Source organism: Heloderma suspectum, chromosome 15 (assembly GCF_057233095.1).
Source record: "Heloderma suspectum isolate Gila_16-S chromosome 15, 16-S_ref, whole genome shotgun sequence".
NCBI lineage: Eukaryota > Metazoa > Chordata > Lepidosauria > Squamata > Helodermatidae > Heloderma > Heloderma suspectum.
The window spans coordinates 15,177,201-15,199,667 of NC_139472.1; the positions used below are offsets into that span (position 1 = coordinate 15,177,201).

The 22,467-nt window shown below is 51.5% G+C and overlaps 1 protein-coding gene across 1 annotated transcript in view; it reads left to right on the forward strand.

Moving 5' to 3' along the window:
* EPHA8 (EPH receptor A8) overlaps positions 1–21,207 on the forward strand; it is a 71,848-nt gene extending 50,641 nt beyond the window's left edge. Inside the window, exons 11-16 of the mRNA XM_084821720.1 lie at positions 3,185–3,246; positions 6,623–6,832; positions 9,442–9,591; positions 12,335–12,525; positions 15,068–15,223; positions 21,093–21,207. Of these exons, the coding sequence (XP_084677846.1) occupies positions 3,185–3,246; positions 6,623–6,832; positions 9,442–9,591; positions 12,335–12,525; positions 15,068–15,223; positions 21,093–21,207 (884 nt within the window). The remainder of the gene's footprint in view (positions 1–3,184; positions 3,247–6,622; positions 6,833–9,441; positions 9,592–12,334; positions 12,526–15,067; positions 15,224–21,092) is intronic.
* Positions 21,208–22,467: the final 1,260 nt, after the last annotated feature.

The window sequence follows — 22,467 nt, forward strand, 5'->3', positions numbered from 1 at the left end:
CCTGAGTGTTGATTTTGGCTGTTGGAGAATTCAGTAGGCAACAGGGGCATCCTGACACAAAGTGCTTCATGTGCATTATCTACTTGCAGTCCTTACAGCAACCCTGTGCCATAATTCGGTGCCATTATCCCCCATATTGATGATGGAGGGACTGAGGCTGGGAGAGAGCAGCTAACCTAAGGCCACCTAAAGAGTTCATAAGAGTTGAGATTCGAACCAGGGACTTCCTGATTTGTAGTTCAGTGAAGCCCTTTTTGGTCGTTCTAAGTGTGTGTAGGCTCTACACACAAGGAGAGGGGTAGGGAGGACCACTGTAGCTCCTCTCCCCTCCACTGCTCTTCTCTTCAGCCTCCAGATGTAGGAGGCAACTGTTTGCAGCGGGGAGGCCACCTCTAGCCATGGAAGGTCTCGATGGAATTTGGAACCCTGCCTCACCTCTTCCTAGAACTTCCTGAGGCCAAGATCTGGAGCCCATGTGGGGCTTTCTTCTTCCTGAGTCAACCAGAGGGATGGGAGGCCTCAGGTTGCTAGCTGAGTGCTGTGTCTCCAGAACTGAGGTCAGGGGTGGGGGGTGGGGGGTGGGATGGCTTCCAGAGCTGGGATTGGATCCCAACAAGAAGCACTGACACTCCCTGCCCCCCACACATACTTCCTTGGCAGGGTGTCATCCAGGAGAGTGGCATGTGGCTGTACCACAGGGGGCACGGAGTCTCCAGCATCCCTATTTGTCCTAGGGGCAGCCACAGCACCCTGTCCATGTAGGAACATATGAAGATCCCTGCTGGATCAGACGAAAGGCCTCTCTAGTCATAGAATCATAGAAAAGTAGGGCAGGAAGGGGCCTACAAGACCATCGAGTCCAACCCCCGGCTCCATGCAGGAAGCCTGATTCCCAGGTGGTCTCCCATCCAAGGACTAACCAGGGCTGACCCGGCTTAGCTTCCGAGATCAGATGAGATTGGGCGCATCCAGCCCTTTGCTCAATGTCATAGAATCATAGGGTGGGAAGGGGCCTACAAGACCATTGAGTCCAACCCCCTGCTCAGTACAGGAAGCCTGATTCCCAGGCAGTCTCTCATCCAAGTACTAACCAGGGCTGACCCTGCTTAGCTTCCAAGATCAGATGAAATCAGGAACATCCAGCCCTTTGTTCATTCAGTCAAGCATTTTGTTTGCACAGTGGCCAACCAGATGCCCCAGTTGGAAGCCCACCAGCAGGACATGAGTGCAATAGCACCCTTCCACCCATGTTCCCCAGCAACTGGAGTTCAGAGGTGTTCTGCCTCTGATCCTGGAGGTGATACATGACCATCCCGACAAGTAGCCCTTGATAGCTCTGCCCATCTTTCTTCTTACCAAGGTCATTAGGCCTGGGTGCCAATACTGGCAGATCCTGACTAGGGATGTCTGTCATTTGGAAAACTGGCCCTTCTTGTGTGCAATGGATTTCTGCTGCCTGCCTGACTTGGCATGCATTCACAAGCCAATCCGCAGGTTTTCCCCGAAGACTTTTTGCAGCCTTTTTTCTGGTCAGGCAGCAATTTGGGCAAATGGAGATTTGCGCAAATCACAGCTACACTTTGTGCAATTTGGGCAAATTGCAATCGACACCTGTGTAATTTGCGCAAAGTGTGCCCAAAATTTCATAATTCACACAAATTCTGCCTGCAATTTGTGCAAACTACCTGCATTTGTGCTACGTGCGGCTGTAATTTGCACAAATCGAAAATCGAAAAACACAAATCGAAAAACATTTAAAATCTTCTAACTGGCCTAGCTCGCTGCAGACTGGGTAGGACCAGTTAGAGGAAAATGGAATGAAGTCTGGGGGACCAAGCTGACAAAAGCCCACCATGCTTCACCCCCCAAGCAAATCCCTCTGACATCCCTAGTCCTGACACCTTGCAGGAGGGCCTCCAAATAGTGTGTAGCATTGCAAACAGGCCAGAAAAGGGAACCCAGCCTGCTGCTCTCTCTGCATCAGACGTCCGATCAGCAGAAGTGAGGAGGTGAAGCTTTTTTGTGGCCTGGAGCTGACAGCTGTCACACTAATTGCCACAGATCAAGCAGCTGTTCAAGAGCCAGCGGCAGGGGCCGGCCCCAAACTGGGCAACCCTAGGCCTGGCCTGGCTTCTTCCTCCAGCACCGGGCGAACTGGACCACATGCTCAGGTGGCTGTCAACAGCTCTGAAGCCTGTCGACAGGCTCCATCTTTCCTTTGGATGGATGCCTGTCATTTCAGATGGTTTGTCCCTGGCCGCTGTCCTCAGTTCCTTACTGACATCATTAGCAAAATGAGCCGCTTATTCTCGACTGCACGTCCTGCAGTGGATGGAGCTTCAGGACAGATCAAAGGAAGGGCTTCTTCACACAGTGCAGAGTTCAACTGTGGAATTTGCTACCATGGGATGTAGTGATGGTCACCAATTGGGATGGGTTTCAAAAGGGGTTGGACAAATTCCTGGAGGAAAAGGCTATCCATTGCTACTTGTCCTGATGGCTATGTGCTACCTCCAATACCAGAGGCAGTGAGCCTGTATACACCAGTTGCTGGGGAACATGGGTGGGAGGGTGCTGTTGCCCTCATGCCCTGCTTGTGGGTTCCCGGTCAACAGCTGGTCTGCCACTGTGTGAACAGAATGCTGGACTAGATGAACCCTTGGTCTGATCCAGCAGGGCTCTTCTTAGGTTATGTTCTTAAGAGCTGAAAAAAGGGCTGCCAGAGACCAGTAGCTTTTCCTGGCCGACTTGCCTTTCTGTCGGCAGGTGCCCGGCTTGTATGTTGGGCCCTTCGCCGCACCCCCCGGTTGCTTTCAGAAGTTTGATGTCCCTTCAGATTCCTTGGACAAGCTGAATTGCATTATAAAGCAGTGGGAGGCAGATGCTCTGGGGGCTCGCTTCCAATGCAAAGCATCGTGGTAATGAGATGCAAATTGTGTGTGAATGCCGGGAAGGACTTAATAATGCAAACAGCACCCACAGGCTCCAGCTTTGACCTCTTGTGAGCAAGTTTCCTTGGAAGCCGCGTTCCACACAGCCTGGAAACGGGTCTAATGCTCCACCGCGGGGCAGAGGGGGAGCTCTCTGAGCAGCCCCAAATCCACAGCTGTGCCAGCTGAAACTGGAGGTTCAGGAGGACCTGGAATAGCTTCTCTATTAACTTGACCTCTCTTGTCTCCTGCAGGCAAATTAGTCATGATTGTGACCGAATACATGGAGAACGGCTCGCTGGATTCCTTTCTCCGGGTAAAATGCCGCTTCTCATTCACGCTGCGTGGCTTGGGGCTGAGCGACTGACAGGAGCAAGGACAGGCGGTGGCAGGGGCAGCAGCCACGTGACAACATTAACTCTTTGGCATCCGGCTGCAGGCTTCGCCCCCACACACACACACTCCCCAGGAAATCATGTTCCTCGAGCACATTTACAATGCCTCTCTTTTCCTGTTCCGTCCCCTACAATGTATTCTGCTTCCTGCAGGCTAGGGGACAGCATCCCAGCCCAGCCCAGGTTCTAGTCCACCGGTTGTGCCAATTCATGTGAAGCAGAGAAGCACTTTGTGGGAGTTGCTAAACCCTTACCCCGCCTCTTTTGCCCCTCTAAAATTGCTCCCCTTGCCCCAGCGGTTTCTTTTATCGGTCTCGGAGCCCCACTGGAGAAAAGCAGCTGGGGGTAGGGATGTCGGAGAATTTCTCCACGAATCTTGGGGAGGCCGAATGCCAGCGCATTTGGCCCCCCGAAATTGGTGGAGAAATGGTCTGCCCCCCTGCCCCCCCGGGACGGGACTTACCTTGCGCGAATGTCCCTGGCGGCGGCGGCTCGGGCAGCGGTTCGGCAGTGGTTCGGCGGGGGCGGCTACGGCAGCCGGTCTTCCGACCAGCTGCTACCGCCGCCATTTCCAAGTAAAACAACAACAACAACAACAAACGTGATAGGCTACGTAAAGATTTACGTAGCCTATCACAGCTAGATTTTCAAAAAACACCGTGATAGGCTACGTAAAGATTTACGTAGCCTATCACGGCTGACTGCAGGGATGCAAGCGGCAGCGGCTATGGCTGCCGCCATTTGCGTCCTGGCAGGACAGCAGGATTTGTGGCCGGAGGGACGGGGCGCCTCCCCCCCGGCCAGAATTTCGGCCGGAGAGACGGGGTGCCTCCCCCCCGGCCAGAATTTCAGGGGGAGGGATGGAGCGCCTTCCCCCCACCGTGAAGCAAGCTGCGGGATCAGATAAGGGACCTTCGTCCATCCCTAAGACTACGGCGAAAATAAGGGGAACGCTATTTGTTTTCCCCTTATTTTCTCCATAGTCTACATAAATGTTTACGTAGACTACACGTGCCAAAATAAGGAATGCAAATGGCGGCACCCATGGGCGCCATTTGCATACATGCTTTTTTTTTTTTTAAGTCAGCCGTGATAGGCTACATAAACATTTACGTAGCCTATCACGGCTGACTGCAGGGACGGAAACAGCAGCGGCTACGGCCGCCGCCATTTGCATCCTGGCAGGAGATGAGGTTTCGCAGCCGGAGGGATGGGGTGCCTCCCCCCCGGCCAGAATTTTGGGGAGGAGGGATGGGGCGCCTCCCCCCCAGCCAGAATTTGGGGGGGGAGGGACGGAGCGCCTCCCCTCCACTGCGAATCAACTGTCGGGTTCAGGTAAGTGACTTTCGTACATTCCTAGCTGGGGGACTGGGCTTTGAACGAAAAGGTTTCATTTAAAAAAAAAAAAAAAAAGCTGAAATTGTTTCTAAAATTTCTGCCTAAATTTTGGGCGTCCACATTCATTAATTTTGTTTCTGAAGTGGAGCTGCTGTATCAAGAGTTCTCCATTATTTTGTTAAAAAAATCTGACATGCAGAGTGCTCTGCGTGCACCGTTTTGCTGCATCTTTCTGTGCCCTCATCACATTTGTATTTCTCCCTTTCCAATCTGCACCTCCAATGAAATGTGCTTTGATAAAACACTGCCTCTCCCTCCCCCCAAACTCGGTCTCGACGTGGTTCTGTGTACAGTTGTGTCAAGATGCTTTCTGTGTGGTGTTTTAGCACAGCAGTAAAACACCACACAAAAAGAATCTTGATGCAATCATGCACACCATCACGTCAAGATTTTTTTTGAACAGATTTCTGTCCATGCTGGTGTGGAATTGATAATGTGTGTGTGTGGTGGGGTGCGGGGGGAGAAAAGGAAATAGGGAAAATCTTCTCTCCTCCTAATGGAGGAAGGGAAGCATGTGGAAGTGCAACTAAAAGGTTTGCAGGAGCAATTAATGATGGCCTTGGAGAAGCTTCAAGTAACCCTTGATCGGCATAATTCATTCTATGTTCAGTCTTGAGCTGAGCTGAAATTTCTCAGAAGGATTTTTTCTGAGAATATTTCTGTCATTTTCCTTATTCTCCTCCCCCACCCCCAAAGACCATGTTGCAAAATTTTCTCTGAATATTCTCCATCATGTTTTGTGCCAACGTTTCCCGCTGGAATGATGCCCCAAGCGTTGCTTTTATTGCCTCTAGCAGGGGCAGCAAAAAGCTGAAATAAACAAACCCCTTAGGAAAAAGAAAAAGTAGCTGTGCTCCTGCCACTGCTCATAGTGAGACCAACCCCTGAGAAACCGTTGGAAAACCGTTCTCCTCTCCCTGGAGGAAGTTGCTGAAATGGTCCCCTCAGTTTCTCTGCCCACAGCTAGTCAGGGATTTCGTGAGGCTATTTGGATGCAGCTCTAGGTCCAATCTCACTCTGGCTTGGTAAATCTCACAAACTAGATGTAACCTTTATAAGGGTTGGGGCTAGTGTTGAGCAGAAAAGTCTCAAATGATAATTTTTGGCTCAGTCTTTGCGGGTAGGGTGCAAAAGGGGGATAATTAGGGATGTACGGACTGTGTAAAATCTGCTCCGTCTGTGTTTGATGGATTGTCAGGTGCCTTTTGTTCTGTTGTCCACCCACAGACGGATGCAATTTTTTTTTTTTTAGTGCGGAAAAATACCAAATAATGGCGTAAGTATTTAGGTAAGTATTTACACAATTTACCTTAGTACGTAATATGGAGCGTGTTGTCCCCCATTCCATTCAATGTTTCCTCAGAAGAAACGTATGCATTTTCCTACGAATTTATATGCGTAAATTTCAGGAAAGTATAAAAAAATCATCTGAAGTCCACAGACTCCATGCAACCCGAGGGGGGCGCTCAAATCCGAGCTCATTTTAGTCTGTCTCAAATTTCTCCAGCATCCCTAGGGATAACCCCCGGAACACATTTTGAGGGGCAAAGTGAGGAAACTGTGGTGAGCAGTACTTACTGCCCCCCGCTCCCCGGAGCTCATTCTCAAGATCACCATTCACCACACTTCCCTCGGAGCCCCAGTCAGAGAAACACTATATCATCACAAAAAGTGGTCGCTGCGAGAAGGTGCCCTAGTGGCAAGCAATGTTCTCTTTCCCCACCCCTGAATTCTCTGCCCTCAACACAATTGGCTGAAATGCCACCCCCCTCCCCTCCCCGACACACACACACACACACACACACAATTTCAGTTTGGTCCTAGTTTGTGCATCAGGTGTCCTGTCTGGTGAGGTCCCACTGACTACAAACCAACCCAGGCTGGTCTTTCTTTCTCCAGAAACACGACGGGCAATTTACCGTCCTCCAGCTGGTTGTCATGCTGAGGGGCATCAGTGCTGGCATGAGCTACCTTGCAGACCTGGGCTACGTACACCGCGACTTGGCGGCACGCAACATCCTGGTCAACGGCAACTTGGTCTGCAAAGTATCCGACTTCGGCTTGTCACGGATCTTGGAGAACAACCCAGATGCTGCTTATACTACCACGGTACTTTCCACTTCTTGACGTGGCCGGTTGGTGCCCCCTGGGCCAGGGAAGCAAGATTGTGGTAATGCTTAGCTTCTTTTGCATGGAGTCTTCTTGGCTGCACAACTGGAAGAAGGCTGATAATCCCCTGAGAATTCTGTAGCCGTTTAAGGCATCTGGAGAACTCCTTGGACCTTGAAGTCTTCCTTCAGGCATTTTTGTAGCCTTGCTGAACTGGAACCTGTCATTGCACATCATAAGGGGTGTGTGTGTGTGTGTGTGTGTGTGTGTGTCTCCCCCCCCCCAAGGGTCACCCTCAGTTCAAGTTTGCTTGGGCCCTTCCTTGCTTCCCTTTTAGACTCACCTGCATATGGCCTACCCAGCAGTTTCAGAACATACAAATCTATCTAAAACAAGGTCAGACTATTGCTTCATCTACCACAGGAGTGCACAACCTTTCACACCCTGGGTGGGGCATCTGAGGTTGGATGGTGGGGTGGGGGCCACATGTGTACACACACACACAGTACACACAGACATGCACACTTTCTTCCCCCTCACATGCACGTATGAGTACACATACCCCCCCTCCCGAAACACACATCTCAGTGTGCAGGGATGGGGAAGTTTAAACTCCTCTCACTGCCTGCTCAGATCTAGGGATCACAGGGTGTTGGAAGAGATGAAAGCTTTTCCCAAGGGAGATCACTCTCCTGGAGCTGCTAACAGCTGGGCTGCAGAGGAAAGTCCCCACAGCTCTGTGGGCTGCACTGGAAGCAGCCAAAGGCTGCAGGCCATGGGTTGTGAATCCCTCATCTTACCTAATATTGTCTATGTTGACTGGCAGTTACTGGAAATAACTTTCCAGGCTCTGGAAAGTCTGGGATGGCCCTGGGACTTTCTGCAGGCAAGGCATGTGCTCTGCCACAGAGCTATAGTCCTTAGGATGTCATAAGCTGGTCTCCATAGCCTTCCTAGCAGCTGCTCAACCAGCCCCAGTCTTCTCAGTCCCGATGCTTCTTCCACCTCCAACTTCAGGGCCTATGGTAGAGACATGGCTGAACTTTGCAGATATCTGGTCTGGAATATGAATTTGCCCAGCTCATAATGCATGGTTGAATTCCAAATCGAATTCTGTTTCCCTGAGAAGTTTTTCTCTGACTTCTTATGCAAAGCAGGAACCTGCATGTGCATCTACAGAATAGTTGGCATGTTGAGGGACAGCTGAAAGCAAGAAGGCCCTGCAAGAAGGTGCAGGCAACATAATGGCCTGGAGAGAACATTTGGGGAACAGCGAGCCTCCCCCCACCCTGCCTCCCGCTTGAGAGTTGTTTGAGAAAGTTCATTAGTACTGAGCTGAGCCCAATGTGAGCTAAGGGGTGTTTGCCTGTTGCTAAGCTGTACGCATGCCATCCTATCTCTTCCTGATGGCCCTAAGACCATGCAGAAGAGCAAGGCCATCTAGGTTAAAGTCTTCCCATTTACTCCTGTTCTAAGGCCACCTGGCAGTAGGGATGTCAGAGAATTTCGCCACAAATCTCAGGGAGGCTGAATGCCAGTGCATTCGGCCCCCCGAAATCAGTGGCGGAACGGTCTGCCCCCCTGGGACTTACCTTGGGCGGATCTTCCTGGTGGTGGAGGCTTTGGCGGCGGTTTGGCAGTGGCTGCGGCGGCCGGTCTTCCGACCGGCTGCCGCCGCCACCATTTCCAGTTAAAACAAAAACAAAAACAAAAAAAGTGATAGGCTACGTAAAGATTTACGTAGCCTATCATGGCTAGGTTTAAAAAAAAAGAAAAAAAAAGGCATGATAGGCTACATAAATCTTTACATAGCCTATCATGGTTGGGTGGGTTTTAAAAAAACAACAACCGTGTACGCAAATGGTGGTGGCTATGGCCGCCGCCATTTGCGTTCCTTCTTTTTACCATCTTAATCTACATAAATATTTACGTAGACTATGACGGTGAAAATAAAGGGGAACGCAAATAGCGTAGCGGGCGCTATTTGCGTCCCCTTTTGATTCGCCGTTTTAGCCTACGTAAAGATTTACGTAGGCTAAAACGGTGAATGAAAAAGGGATGCAAATAGTGCCCGCTACGCTATTTGCTTTCCCCTCTATTTTTGCCGTCATAGTCTACGTAAATATTTACGTAGATTAAGATGGTAAAAAGAAGGAACGCAAATGGCGGTGGCCATAGCCGCCGCCATTTGCGTACGCGGGTGTTTTTTTTTTGGTTTTTTTTTTACCCAGAGCCCTCCACAGCCGGAAATCCGGCTGCGGACGGCTCTGGCCTGGCCGGGCCAGGCCTGGCAGGCTGCTCCACGGAGCTGCCGTGGAGCACAGCCGGCCGTTCGAGGATTCTGGGGGGAGGAACAGAGCGCCTCCCCCCCTGGCCAGGATTCTGGGGGGAGGGACAGAACACCTCCCCCCCCACCATCAACATAATCTGTGAAAGGTAAGTCACTTTCGTACATCCCTACCTGGCAGCCGACCAAGAGCTCTGGGGCTCATGGTACTGACTTTCCTCTGCACCAGCTTTGCAGAGTCCAGTAGTTATTGATGGTGAGTGGGGCTCTTCTCTTTGGCCGGATTGACTTGCATGTCACTGCCCTGGACTTTGTATTACAGGGCGGGAAGATCCCCGTTCGGTGGACAGCACCCGAAGCCATCACGTACCGAAAGTTCTCCTCAGCCAGCGATGTGTGGAGCTACGGCATCGTCATGTGGGAAGTGTTAGCCTACGGGGAGCGGCCTTACTGGAACATGACCAACCGGGATGTAAGAAAGGCAGCTGTTCTTGCCAGTGTTCAGCCAACAAAAACGCAGCTTGCTTAGAGTTGAAAGTCATACTGGGATTCAGTAGGGGAAGTTCAATGGGGAGGGAAGGCGATTGTACAAATTCAAGTACATTCTTTTCCCAGTCACCGAGCAGAGAAGAATGGCCCCACCTAATGAGACCAGAGTAACAGACTCTTGTTCTAGGGCATCTGGAACAGGTTCTGGAACCAGAGACCACCTCTCCAATTCTGCACTTAACATAGGAAGCTGCCTGTGTGTGTCTGCATTGATTGGCAGTGGTTCTCCAGTGTTCAAGACAGGCCTTTTCCAGCCCTACCCGCATGAAAAGTGTGTGCTCTGCTACTGAGCTACAGCCCTTCCCTATCCACTTGACAGGATGCTTATAAATCACTTCCGTAACCTAGTCCGGCATCTGCCCTCGGAAACGATGGTGAGAGAGGCTATGCTAACCTTTCCCAATCTGGTGCCCTCCAGATGTTTTGGTCTTTGACTCCCATCAACTCTAGCCAGCATGGCCAATGGTCAGGAACGCTGGGAGTTGTAGTCCAAAACATCTGGAGGGCACCAGGTTGGCAAAGCCTGAGTTATACACTTACAAGCTTTCATATTTCATATTCAAGCTTTCATATTTTATATTGTTTTATGCTGCACTCTGTGGTTTTAATGTTTGTGAACCACCCAGAGAGCTTCAGCTGTTGCGTGGTATAGAAATGAAATAAATGAAGTGAATAAAAATAAACTTATTCTGCAGATGTGGGAGGTCCTGCTGAACAGGTCCCTATAGTCTGGGGGCTGAACCTTGATATTGCTTCTTCGGTCAGAATGCCAGTCTATAGGATCTATAGCATAGATGCAGGACCAGCCTAAAGTGGCAGAACCAGTCCATCCTGACAAAAACAACCAAGAGTACTACAGCACCTGAAAGACTAACCAACGTTCTTTGCCATCAGCTTTTCTGTGCCAGAGCCTACTTTGTCATAGGTGTGATGGGGTCGATGAAATTAATCCCTGAGTACAGACAGAAGGTGAAGGGGTGGGGTCGAGGGGAAGAGAAAAGTTATTTTATGAAGTGAGGCCCAAACGTCAAGCAATACAAGAGATAGCATCCGGTGCATCACACTCCTGTGCAAAGTACACGTAAGTGCTAGATCCGATCAAGTGAACATGAGACCCACTTGACCTAGTCAAGTGAATACTAGATCTAATCAAGTGGATACCAGAGCTAATCAAGTGGATACAAGATCCAACCAGTGTCATAGAATCATAGACTAGTAGGGTTGGAAGGGGCCTATAAGACCATCGAGTCCAGCCCCCTGCTCACTGCAGGATTCCAAGTCAAAGCCTCCAAGCCCCCCATGCTGAAGGGGGCTTCAACTCGCTGAACACCTGAACAGGGCAACCAAAGCAAACTGCCCCTGGGCTCACCATCCCCAAGGCTTGCTTGACCAGGTGCTTGCCTCCAGACCATAGGAAGCTGCTTTATACCAAGTCAGGCCATTTGTTCATCTCGCTCAGTATTGTTTACATTGATTGGTGGTGGGTCTCTTGGATTTCTGGAAGAGGTCTTTCCCTGGAGAATGTTATGGGCTGTGGAAGTGTGCCCTCCCATAACAGAAAACATTATGAGCTATGTGAACATTATGGGCTGTCAGGATCCAACTCCTGCCTACTAGTCACTGGTGATGAATACACACAGCAAGATCAATACTGTAAATAAACGTCTAAAGAGAGATAATTGCTTCCTCTTCCAAGGAAGAAATTCCCATGAATCATTGAGCCCACAGTGTCCAATTTGTGCTTCTTCGTGATGCCACAGGCCTTTTGGTTGCTTCTGCTGCAACAGCCTAACATGGCTGGCCCTTGTCACCACATCCAGACTTGGGAGGCTGTGTTTTCAAGGCACTGAGCAGTGAATTGAAAGGTGATAGGGCAGGTCCATCAGCAGGGATTAGCAGACAGAGCACCAGTCTTTTGTAGCTTCCTTGTCCCTGAATCTCTAGGCAGCTTAGTTCTCAGGGAAAAGGAAGCCCTTGAAGTCCAAGACCTAAGCAGGTTTGTCTACCAGAAGATGGAGGCGCATTATGATGGGATTATTTAGAAATGATGCCTCCTGTTCAAAAGGCGATTAGCAGAGAAAAACAAAAGGCAAAACAGAATGAGGGTTTACGAGTCCCACATGCACACAGGCTATCCCAGCACAATGAAGGAGACCACAGCCTTTGTCAGTGACAAAAATAATAAGTCTACTCACAAATATTCCTGAACATACAATGCAGGTATTGTACCTGCAGCTTCAGCGCAGCATTTTAAAAGGGTGTGTTCAGTCCATTTTGTGCTCCATTACACAGGCAGGAGCGAGAGAGCGAACACAACTGCTCCCAGCAATGGTGGAAGTCAGAGAAAGAAGGAGGGAAGGAAGGGGAGGAGCAAAAGAAAGAAATCACAGGAAACCACACTGCAGGCTATAGAGATCCTAGGGCTAGCTGTGGTCAAGTTCCCATGAACTAACTGACTGCAACACTGCCCCGTTCCAGTAGTTTGCAGGTGGGGTTGCAATATTCTCAACGCACTGGGGAAAACAGCTCGTGTGCTGCCTTTCCCTGCTTATAAGCTTCCCCGGCACATCTGGCTGGCTACATGCAGAAGGCCGCATGCAGAGTGAGATGGACTTCTTGATCTGACCCAGCAAGGTGATGCTTGTATTGGCAAACCCTCTTTGCAGGTCATTCAGTCTGTGGAGGAGGGTTATCGGCTGCCTGCCCCCATGGGCTGCCCCACAGCCCTGCATCAGCTCATGCTGGATTGCTGGCAGAAGGAGCACAATGAGAGGCCACGCTTCTCCCAGATCGTCGGCATCCTGGACAAGCTCATACGCAACCCACAGAGTCTGAAGTGTACGGCCACTGTCAACCGGTAGGTGGTCTCTAATTGAGTGGGGATCTGATCCCCCAGGAAGGAGATCTTCTCAGACAAGCTCAGGGTTGGCCCTACCATTAGGCAGAGTGAGGCAGTCTCCTCAGGTGGCAGATGCTGAGAGGCGGCAGCAAGGTGTTGGAGGAGAGAGCTGTGTGCCACAAGGCCTGCCCTGCACTCCCTAAACTAGTCTGCTGCCTTCAGGTGTGGCAGGGGATACTGTTCCATCACCAGTGCTGAAGAAAGCTTAATTGTTAGTCTAGTCAGCTTTTGTACATGGAATGGGAGCGGGTGCCATCTTGTTCTTCATTTCAGGCCACAAAATATGTTGGGCCGGCCTTGGACAAGCTAGATGTGTGCCAGTGATTGAGAACCAAAAAAGGCCATCACTGGCCATCACTGCCCTGCCAATGAGGGCAGTGGTGATCTCGGGGGGGGGGAGAGTGGGTGGAACCACCTGGAGCAAGAAAAAGATGCTCCCTGAATTATGGTTGCCTGGTTTATTACCATTTGGCTGGCACTGAAGGAAGAGAGGGCTTGCAAGAGACAGCACCCTCGAGGGGGTTGTTTTAGCCTTTGGAAGTTAGAACAGATGCATAAGATAAAATACACCCAGCCATATATCCATTGCAAACATGAATATATCAAAACCGGATTCAGACATTGCTTGGTCTCTAAGGTTGGAGCCGCCGGAGACTAGATTTTGCATGAGATGGTAGGAGAGAAGCTTCACTTTTCATGGGAAGTCTGGCAGTGCAGATCAAGCAGGCCTTCATAAGCAAGGGAAGGAGTGGAAACCGTGGTGCTTTGCACAGTCTGTTGCGCTTGGGAGCAGGCACGCATGGCCCAGTTGAGCAAGCAGCACCGATACCGCACAAGTGTGGTTGTGAGAGTGCAAGCTCTCCGCCTGCCGTGAGCTGGCTCATGTGATGCCTTGTCTCAGTTTGGGGGGAGCTATAGGCTCTGATCCTAAGTCAGAAGGAGAGGCTGCAGAGTCAGGGCCAGCCATGGGAAGCCAGGAACCTGAGGCTCGGGGCCAGCCGGGAGGGGGAGAGACGCAGGATGCTGCTACAGCCTGTCTATCTCTGCAGCCGAGAGACCTGACCTTGATGGAGTCCCCTGCTTGTTGACCAGGGGAGCCTTCCACAGGAACAGGGCAAAAGAAGGAGGTCTCTCCAGGAGAGGGCAGTTCAGTTGATGCTGCCTCTTTTACGGCAGCATCAACTCAAGAGGGTGGAGCAGAGGCGTCCTGTGAGAGGCAGCGTTGCCCAAGGGTAGGGATGTTAGAGAAATCTGCCGTGGATTCAAATGAGGCCAGATTCTTTGGAATCTGGCCTCAGGAGTCCACAGCAGATCAGCCCCACTTTCTTCCTCTCCTGGAGGATTCTGCATGGGACGGTACGGCTGCTTCTTGCTCTGGGAGCCCTTCGCCTCCGTGCCGATCGCTAGGGATGGCAGAGAATTCCGCCACAGATCACGGTGAGGCCGAATGCCAGTGCATTCGGCCCCCCGAACTCTGTGGTGGAGCAGCCTGCCACCCCCCGCCCCCCCGCGGATCCCCCCCGGGATGAGACTCACCTGGGGCGGATCTTCTGGGCAGCGGCGGCTCCGGCAGCGGCTCCAGCCGATCTTCCGACCGGCTGCCGCCGCTGCCATTTCCACTCCGGTAAAAAAGAAAGAAAGAAAAAGAAAGACGTGATAGGCTACGTAAAGATTTACGTAGCCTATCATGACTAGGTTTTTAAAAAAACACAAAACGACGTGATAGGCTACGTAAATCTTTACGTAGCCTATCATGGCTGGGTGGGTTAAAAAACAAAACAAAACTGGAGCGGCTCCGGTTGTTTCAGGTAAGCAGCCCTCGGCTCTGTGGAATCCTCATGGAGCGGAGCCGCTCCGCGAAGATTCTCAGGGAGGGGGGAGGAACGGATTGCCTCCCCTCCCCCTGCGGATTCCCCACCAGAACGGACGGTGGGGAATCCGTACATCCTACCTAACAGGCAGGTTTCCCCGCCAGGATCGAATGTCCGATACTGATCTGTAGCGGCCACTCTCCTGTATTTAAGCCAGAGCTTTTAGCAGGAGAGTTTGCTAGAAACAACGCTTGGATGACCTGCAAAGCTTCCCCACTTTCTCTTGGACTCTCTGAACTGACTGGGTTTTCATTTCTGCCAGCTTGTTACAGGACTGCTTCGGGTTTTGTATTGCTGCTCATCAACTGCACCTGGTTTAACTCTTACATTGAGGACCGTTATCTGTGCATCTGTATTTGGGCTGTCAAAACACAAACCTTTTGACTCAGATTACAGCAATAAATGGTTTTACTGTGAATGGGGTTTCATCTCAGGGAAGTCAGGTCCTTCTAACGGTTCTCCCTCTTCACAGGAAGCGATACGCTCTAGGGAAAGCATCCACTGGCACATGCTGTCTTTGGGGCTGTGTTGCTCCTGCCCACTTTCCTTCCCTGCAGGAAGGGGTCCCACCATCTTTGCCCCATCTGGCATTTGCCTCTCAACTCTGTGCTCCATCTCTTGGACCGCAGGTTCACCCAAACTCTCTCGGACCGAGGCTGCATCGACTTCACCAGCTGCGCTACTGTGGAAGACTGGCTGGACTCCATTCGGCTGGGCCGATACCGAGAGAACTTTGCTCTGGCTGGCTACTCGTCCCTTGGCATGGTGATGCGGATGAATATTGAGTAAGTGCAGAATGGGACGGCTGGGCTAGCAGAGGCCAGAACGCAAAGACAGAGGAAAGGGAGAGGTTGCTGACAGTGCCCACCTCGTGGCTTGTCCTCAGCCACGGCACTGTGGCTTTGGGATGCCTTTCTCTGTTACGCAGACTGTGGCACTGCTTTAATGATGGGGGATGCAGGGGGGGTTCCACATCAGCGGTTCACAGCCCGTAGGCACCCCCGCTGCACCTTTTGGCAAACAGCTGACACCGTGAAAACTGCCACCCCCTAAAAATGGAGATAAGGTCAGAGTTGCTGGGGTGGGGAGGAAACTGCAGCTACCCCGAAGCAGGTGGAATCATTGCAGCCCCACTGTAGCACCGCAAAAGCAGCAAGGTCCCTCGGTGACTCTAAGAATCCTGTACCCCAGTGCATGTCTCCCCCCACCAGTGTGCACACGTGTGGCTCACAACCCCCCTAGCAGCCTCAGATGTAGACCCTGGGCCAAAAACGTTGCGTATCCCTGATCTCTATGAAACCCTCAGGCCCCACCCATGACTCCTCCCAATTTTAGCCAATCAGACCCTGCAGTCTAAAACACTAGCTAACTGAGCTGCCAGAAAAGACAGAGGGGGAGTGTCATCTGCCGGAATTGGAGTGCTGCAGCCCTCTTCTGTGTGGTTCCTAATGGCTATTTCAGTTGGATCCCCCACCACCAAAAAATCCCTCTCCTGCTGGAGTTCAGTGATGTGCACATATTGGAGCCAGGATCTTTGGGCTCCTGGCATGGCCATGGATATAAAGCAGTTAGTGAGGCTATTCCAGTTGTCGAGAAAGTTCCTTTGGCCATAGACTGTAAGCAGGGCCAGCCCAAAACATTTTGGTGTCTGAGGAGAAGGACAAGACGGAGCCCCCTCCTGTTCCATTACAGCCTCATGTGGCGCAGAGTGGTAGGCGGCAGTACTGCAACCGAAACTCTCCCCACGACCTGAGTTCGATCCCAGTGGAAGCCGGGTCTCGGGTAGCTGGCTCAGGGCGACTCAGCCCTCCATCCTTCCGAGGTTGGTAAAAGGAGTACCCAGCTTGCTGGGGGAAAGGTAGTCACGGCTGGGGAAGGCACAATGGCAAACCACCCAGCTCTAGTCTGCCATGAAAACACCAGCGCAAGCGGTGTCCCTCTAGGGGTCAGTAATGACCCAGTGCTTGCACAGGAGGAACCTTTCCTTTCCCTATTCTATTGGAAAAGCCGACTGGACTGGCTGTTGGGACTTTCTTTAACACCGACAATTAGGGATGTCGGAAAAACCTGCAACAGAACCAATCGAGTTCGGATTTGGATGAATCCAACTGGTGGACTCTGCAGTGGACTGGCCTTTCCCCTGTGGGATGGATTCTGCCAACTTGCGGACGGTTTTTGTAACTTTCCCAATTTTGCATGCATTTCATCATTGAAAAATACACTTAACACACACACACACACCCAGCAAAAAAAAAGAGTTCATTTCCCCATAGGCTAAAGCATGAACATGTACATTCAGGGAAATTGTGTATCTGGGGGGAATTTCTGCATTTTCGCACATGAGAATTTGCACAAATGCAATTTTGCACAAATTCGGGAATGAGAACATTCCAATCCTGTCGATGGGTGGAGTGCGGAAGGAACAGCTCCGGACAATCCACAAAATTCAGATGGGATGGATCTGACACAATCCATACATCCCTACCAACAATGGGATGTCATCCTCTACTACTCCTGAAGGTAGCATGCTAACTTAGGGGCCACAGGGAGGCCAAGTGGTGCAGAACCCTCCAATACTTTGCTGCCACTTCCCAGCATTTGCCACCTGAGGCAACTGCTCTGCTATGCCTCATGGTGGGGCCAGCCCTGATTGCAAGGCAGCCGGGACGAGGGAGAGCCAACGAGCCAACGAAATCCTTCCAGGGGCACCACATAGGTAGATCTGGATCAAAAGCCTGAGCAAACGAAGCACTGCCCTCCTCTGCCTGAGTTGGTTCAGAAGTTGCTGCTAGGCTAGGGATGTCAGAGAATTTCTCCACGGATCTCGGGGAGGCCGAATGCCAGCGCATTCGGCCCCCCGAAATTGGTGGAGAAACGGTCTGCCCCCCTGTCCCCTCCCCCAGGACAGGACTTACCTTGTGTGAATGTCCCTGGCAGCGGCGGCTCCGGCGGCGGTGGGGCGGCGGGGCGGCGGCGGCTGCAGCGGCCGGTCTTCTGACCGGCTGCCGCCACCGCCATTTCCAAGTTAAAAAAAAAACCAAACGTGATAGGCTACGTAAAGATTTACGTAGCCTATCACGGCTAGATTTTTAAAAAACACCGTGATAGGCTACGTAAATCTTTACGTAGCCTATCATGTCTGAGTGAAAAACAACAACAACAACCGCACGTACGCAAATGGCGGCGCCCATGGGCACCACCATTTGCGTTCCTTATTTTGGCACATGTAGTCTACGTAAACATTTATGTAGACTACAGTGAAAATAAGGGGAACACAAATAGCGTTCCCCTTATTTTTGCTGTAGTCTACATAAATGTTTACGTAGACTACACGTGCCAAAATAAGGAACGCAAATGGCGGCGCCCATGGGCGCCGCCATTTGCGTATGCGCGGTTTGTTTGTTTGTTTTCACTCAGCTGTGATAGGCTACGTAAACATTTACGTAGCCTATCATGGCTGGCTGCAGGGACGCAAACGGCGGTGGCTACGGCCGCTGCCATTTGCATCCCGGCAGGACAGGATTTGCGGTGGGAGGGACGGAGCACCTCCCCCCCAGCCAGAATTTTGGGGGGAGGGATGGGGCACCTCCCCCCCGGCCAGAATTTCGGGGGGAGGGATGGAGTGCCTCCCCCCCACCACGAATCAACTTTCGGGTTCAGGTAAGTGACTTTCGTACATCCCTATCTAGGCTGTCTGGTGCTGAGTGAATGTTGCTACTATGGTCACCTCACCCACCTGGGCAAGGCTTGCCAGGCTTAGCTTCACCCTGGCCCAATGGTGCAAGCCTACCTGCTCCAACTCCAGCCCTAGCTATGCTCCTCCTTAGCCCAGCATGGCTCCACTACCCATTACGGACCTCCAGTCAGCATCCCTGCAATACATTGACGGGCCTCTTGTATCCCAAAGGCTCCTGACCCAACATTGGGGAAGCCCAAACGGGTGTCACAACCTATACCGTGGACCATCGGTTGAACGAGGCCAGAAGGTACATCAGAACATTTCATGTGCTATGCTGGGCATTTCCTCAGCCATAGGTGGGAGGGTGTGTGTGTGTGTGTGGGGGGGTCAGTTCCAGACTGGGTTACGTTCCTCACCTGTTTGGGCTTGAACATAAGTTGCTGTTTTGCTGGAGAAAAGGCAGGAATTGCAGGTGTCAGGAGACTTTGTAAGACACATGCAGGAAATCTGCAGCCTTCTGGCCTCACCTCCATGGGTCCCTCACCTTGAAACAATTGTCACCTGGCCCAGCTCTACCATTAGGCAGGAGGCAGTGGCCTCAGGCAATGGCTGCTGGGAACTGTTGGTGAGGTGCTGGAGGCATCACATGGCCTGCTCTGTACTCTCTAACCTAGGTGGCTTCCGTCAGGTATGGCAGAGGACTCTGTTGGAATGCCAATGTTGAAGTAAGGTTCAACTGCCTGGTCAGCTTCTGTGGGGGCACCAGGTTGTCCCTAGACTTGAGCAGCAAAATGTTTTGGGCCACCCCTGACTGCCCTCCCTTCTCAGGGATGTGCAAATCAGTAAAACCTGAGATGGCTGAGGTTCTCCAAGTTCCACCTTGAAGCTCATCCTGACATGTGTTTTTGTTTTTTGCTTTTCCTTTTGGCATGAATATGCATGCGTATTTTCATGCACCTTTCCCCCAAACAAGTTAGTGGGGTTTTGGCATGTTGTGGAGGAATAGGAACAACCTGTTTCCAACCCAGTCTGCACTAGGAATGGGTGAGAATTTTGTTTCAGGTCTGATTTAGGGATGGCGGAGAATTTCTCCCCGAAACTTTGGGGGGCCGAGCGCCAACGTGTTCGGCCCCCCGAACAAGTTTCAGGGAGAAATCCTCTGCACCCCCCCTGCCCCCCGCACCCCCCCCGGGACGGGACTTACCTTCCCTGAATGTCCCTCCCGGCGGCGGGTCCGGCTGGCGGTTCGTCGGGTGTTCGAGCGGGGCGGGGGGGTTGCACCGCCATTGCAATAAAAGAAAAAAAAAAGTCCCCTGATAGACTACGTGACGATTCACATAGCCTATCACGGCTAGATTTGCAAAGTCAGCCATGATAGGCTACGTCAATAGTCACGTAGCCTATCACGGGTGACTTAAAAAAAAAAAAGTGTGTACGGATAATGGCGGCCCCCATAGGGAGCCGCCATTCCCGTTCCTTATTTGGTCGCTGTAGTCTACGTAAATGTTTACGTAGACTACGGCGAAAATAAGGGCAACGCTATTTGCGTTGCCCTTATTTTCGCCGTAGTCTACGTAAACATTTACGTAGACTACAGCAACTAAATAAGGAACGCGAATGGCGGCTCCCTATGGGGGCCGCCATTCGCGTACGCGCTTTTTTTTTTTAAGTCACCCGTGATAGGCTACGTGACGATTCACGTAGCCTATCACGGCTGACTTTGCAGATCTAGCCGTGATAGGCTACGTGAATCGTCATGTAGCCTATCAGGGGGCGTTTTTGTTTTTTTTTTACTTTCGCGTTCGCGGCCGGGCGAGGCGGCAAGCCTCCCCCCTGGCCTGAATTTCGGCCGGGCGAGGTGGGAAGCCTCCCCCCCCGGCCTGAACTTCACGGGGGGAGCAGCGAAGCGCTCCCCCCCACCGCGAACAAGCTGCGAGAAAAGGTAAGTGACTTTCGTCCATCCCTAGTCTGATTTGATAAGAATTTACCAAAATTTGCAAAGTTCTCCCCGTGCAGGAGAAAAAGAACTCGAGATGATTTTGATGATGATAAAGTAATATGGAAGAAACTGAAACAGACGGTTTTGTCCCTCCAGGCCCAGGCATTGAGTGCTTTGCTCTTAAAGGTCTGGGTTTGAATTCCTGCGTATTCAGCCATGTGAGTGCCGAATTAAGGTTGCCACCTCTTTTTTTCTGAGGGGCTCCTCATCTTGAACAGCTGAACACAGGTGTACCACAGAGCTCTCCATGCTGGGATTAGCTGCACCTATTGAATTTGGCTGGGTCAGATAAGTGAAAGTATTGTTTCAGACTGTTTCTGATAAGCACTTACCGAAATTTGCAAAGTTCTTCCTATCTGGGACAGAAAGGCCTTGCGATTTAAAAAACCCGAATGCAGGAGAGAAAGCAAAACCCGGCAGATTTGCCCGTCCCTTGGCTGCACGCCGTCTGAGCTCACACACAACAGCTGCATCACGTTGGTGCTGCATTCAACACACAGAAAATGAAGAGCGCTTGGTGAAGAACATGGCGCCTAGTGGAACTATGGAATCTGCTACCACACAACACAGCGATGGCCACCAATTTGGATGGCTTTAAAAGGGGGTTAGACAAATGCCTGGAGGAGAAGGATATCAGTGGCTACTAGTCCTGATGGCTGTGTGCTACCTCCAGAACCAGAGGCACCACTGGAATCAGTGGTGGAATTCTCTGCCATCCCTAAGCAGGATACGTGCTGCAGGCTATGCAGTTCCTTCGCCAAATGCTCTACGTTCCCTGTGTGTTGAATGCAGCACACATCCATGGCACTCATGTGCACTGCAAACCAACTTGGCTGTGTGCATTGTCCCAGAGGCCATTCTTCACAAAGATGCCAGGGGGCCACCACCATCCCCCTGACGATCCCCTGCTGATCCTGCAGGACAGTAGTTGGTGGTTCTCTTCCCATTCTGCCTGATGCTACCTTTGCTTCCACAGTGATGTGCAGAGCTTGGGCATCAGCCTCTCCGGACACCAGAGGAAGATTCTGACCAGCATCCAGATCATGCGGTCTCAGCTACTCAACACCATGGGCTCAAGAAGACACCTGTGATGAGCCTCCCTCCTCAGCCCCCGAAGCTGCTTTGCCCACTTTGCTCCTTTGGTCGGTTTCATCTGGGTAAGCCACACTGAGGAGGAATGCCTAAATGTGGTCGCAGGAAGCCTGTTCATGGTGGCAGCCCTTGGGTTCTGGCTTGCTACTCAGAAGGGTCTTCCACTCTCAGCAGGGATGAAGGTGAGCCCACCCCCAGGGAAGTGGAAGGCTCAGCACTGCACGACTCATCATTATTGTGGACTCCATAGGCACCACCGCTTCCACAGCACTTTGCTTGCAGACGGGGGCAGAGGACTAAGGGCAAGCAGGACCCACACCTGCCAGGCATGAAGGCCTTAACTCTTCTTCATGAGCTGAGACGGAGATGAGCCATCAGGAGACTTAAAGCTTCACAAGGCCTTATCCTGCCCTCCCCTTGCAATAAACCCTGGCAGGCATTGCCTCCTTGTGGGGTAGGAGGTGGGTGGGTGGGGGTTCAAGGCACATCTCACTGGAACCAGAGAAGATGCCCATAGAGTCCTCCTCTGTTCCTTAAAATGGTGCAAATTCCCTCGGAAGTGGAGAACGTTGCCTGCAGGAAGCAAAGCCACACTTTAAATTCACCAGCAATTCACAGCCGTCAGCCTGAAGCTTGGCAGTGGGCCCAGGACTTCAGGCCACAAACTCAGGTTTCCCACATTCCAGCTCACCTAATGCTGCCCCAGAGAAATAAGCCTGTGTGTGGCCCACTCCCTCCTCCAGGCCTGGGGAGAACCTGTCCATTCTTCCATTGCTGCTAAACGCAAGACCTTCACATATTGGATCTCTCTGACATGCTCCAAAGGTCTTGTCCTCCCCAGGGCCAAATGGGCCATGGCTTCTCATGCTAGCAAGAGAATTCTCGAGCTGCCAGGAAGCACCAAGATACCACTGGTCTTTGATGGAGTGTGGTTATCAGGGTGGGGGACTCCTCTTGGCTCCTTGACAGGCACATCTGGCTGCCTCCAACCAAGCACAAAGCTTGGGTCTGAGTAATCCAGCCATTCTCCAGTTGTTCTCTATGCCTGTCAAGTATCTTCAGGCGCCCCGGTGCTGGGGTTTCCATCATCTTCCAAGGGTGAGTGTGAATAAACAAAGACACAAAACATGCAGAGCAGGAGAGAAATGCTGGCCTCCTCGCTACGTTCCCTGTAAATAGGATTTCTGCCACAGTACAAATTATTCTCGTTTTACTTTTTCTTGCTTGAATAAGCAAAAATGGTGTCAAAGCACAGTGTC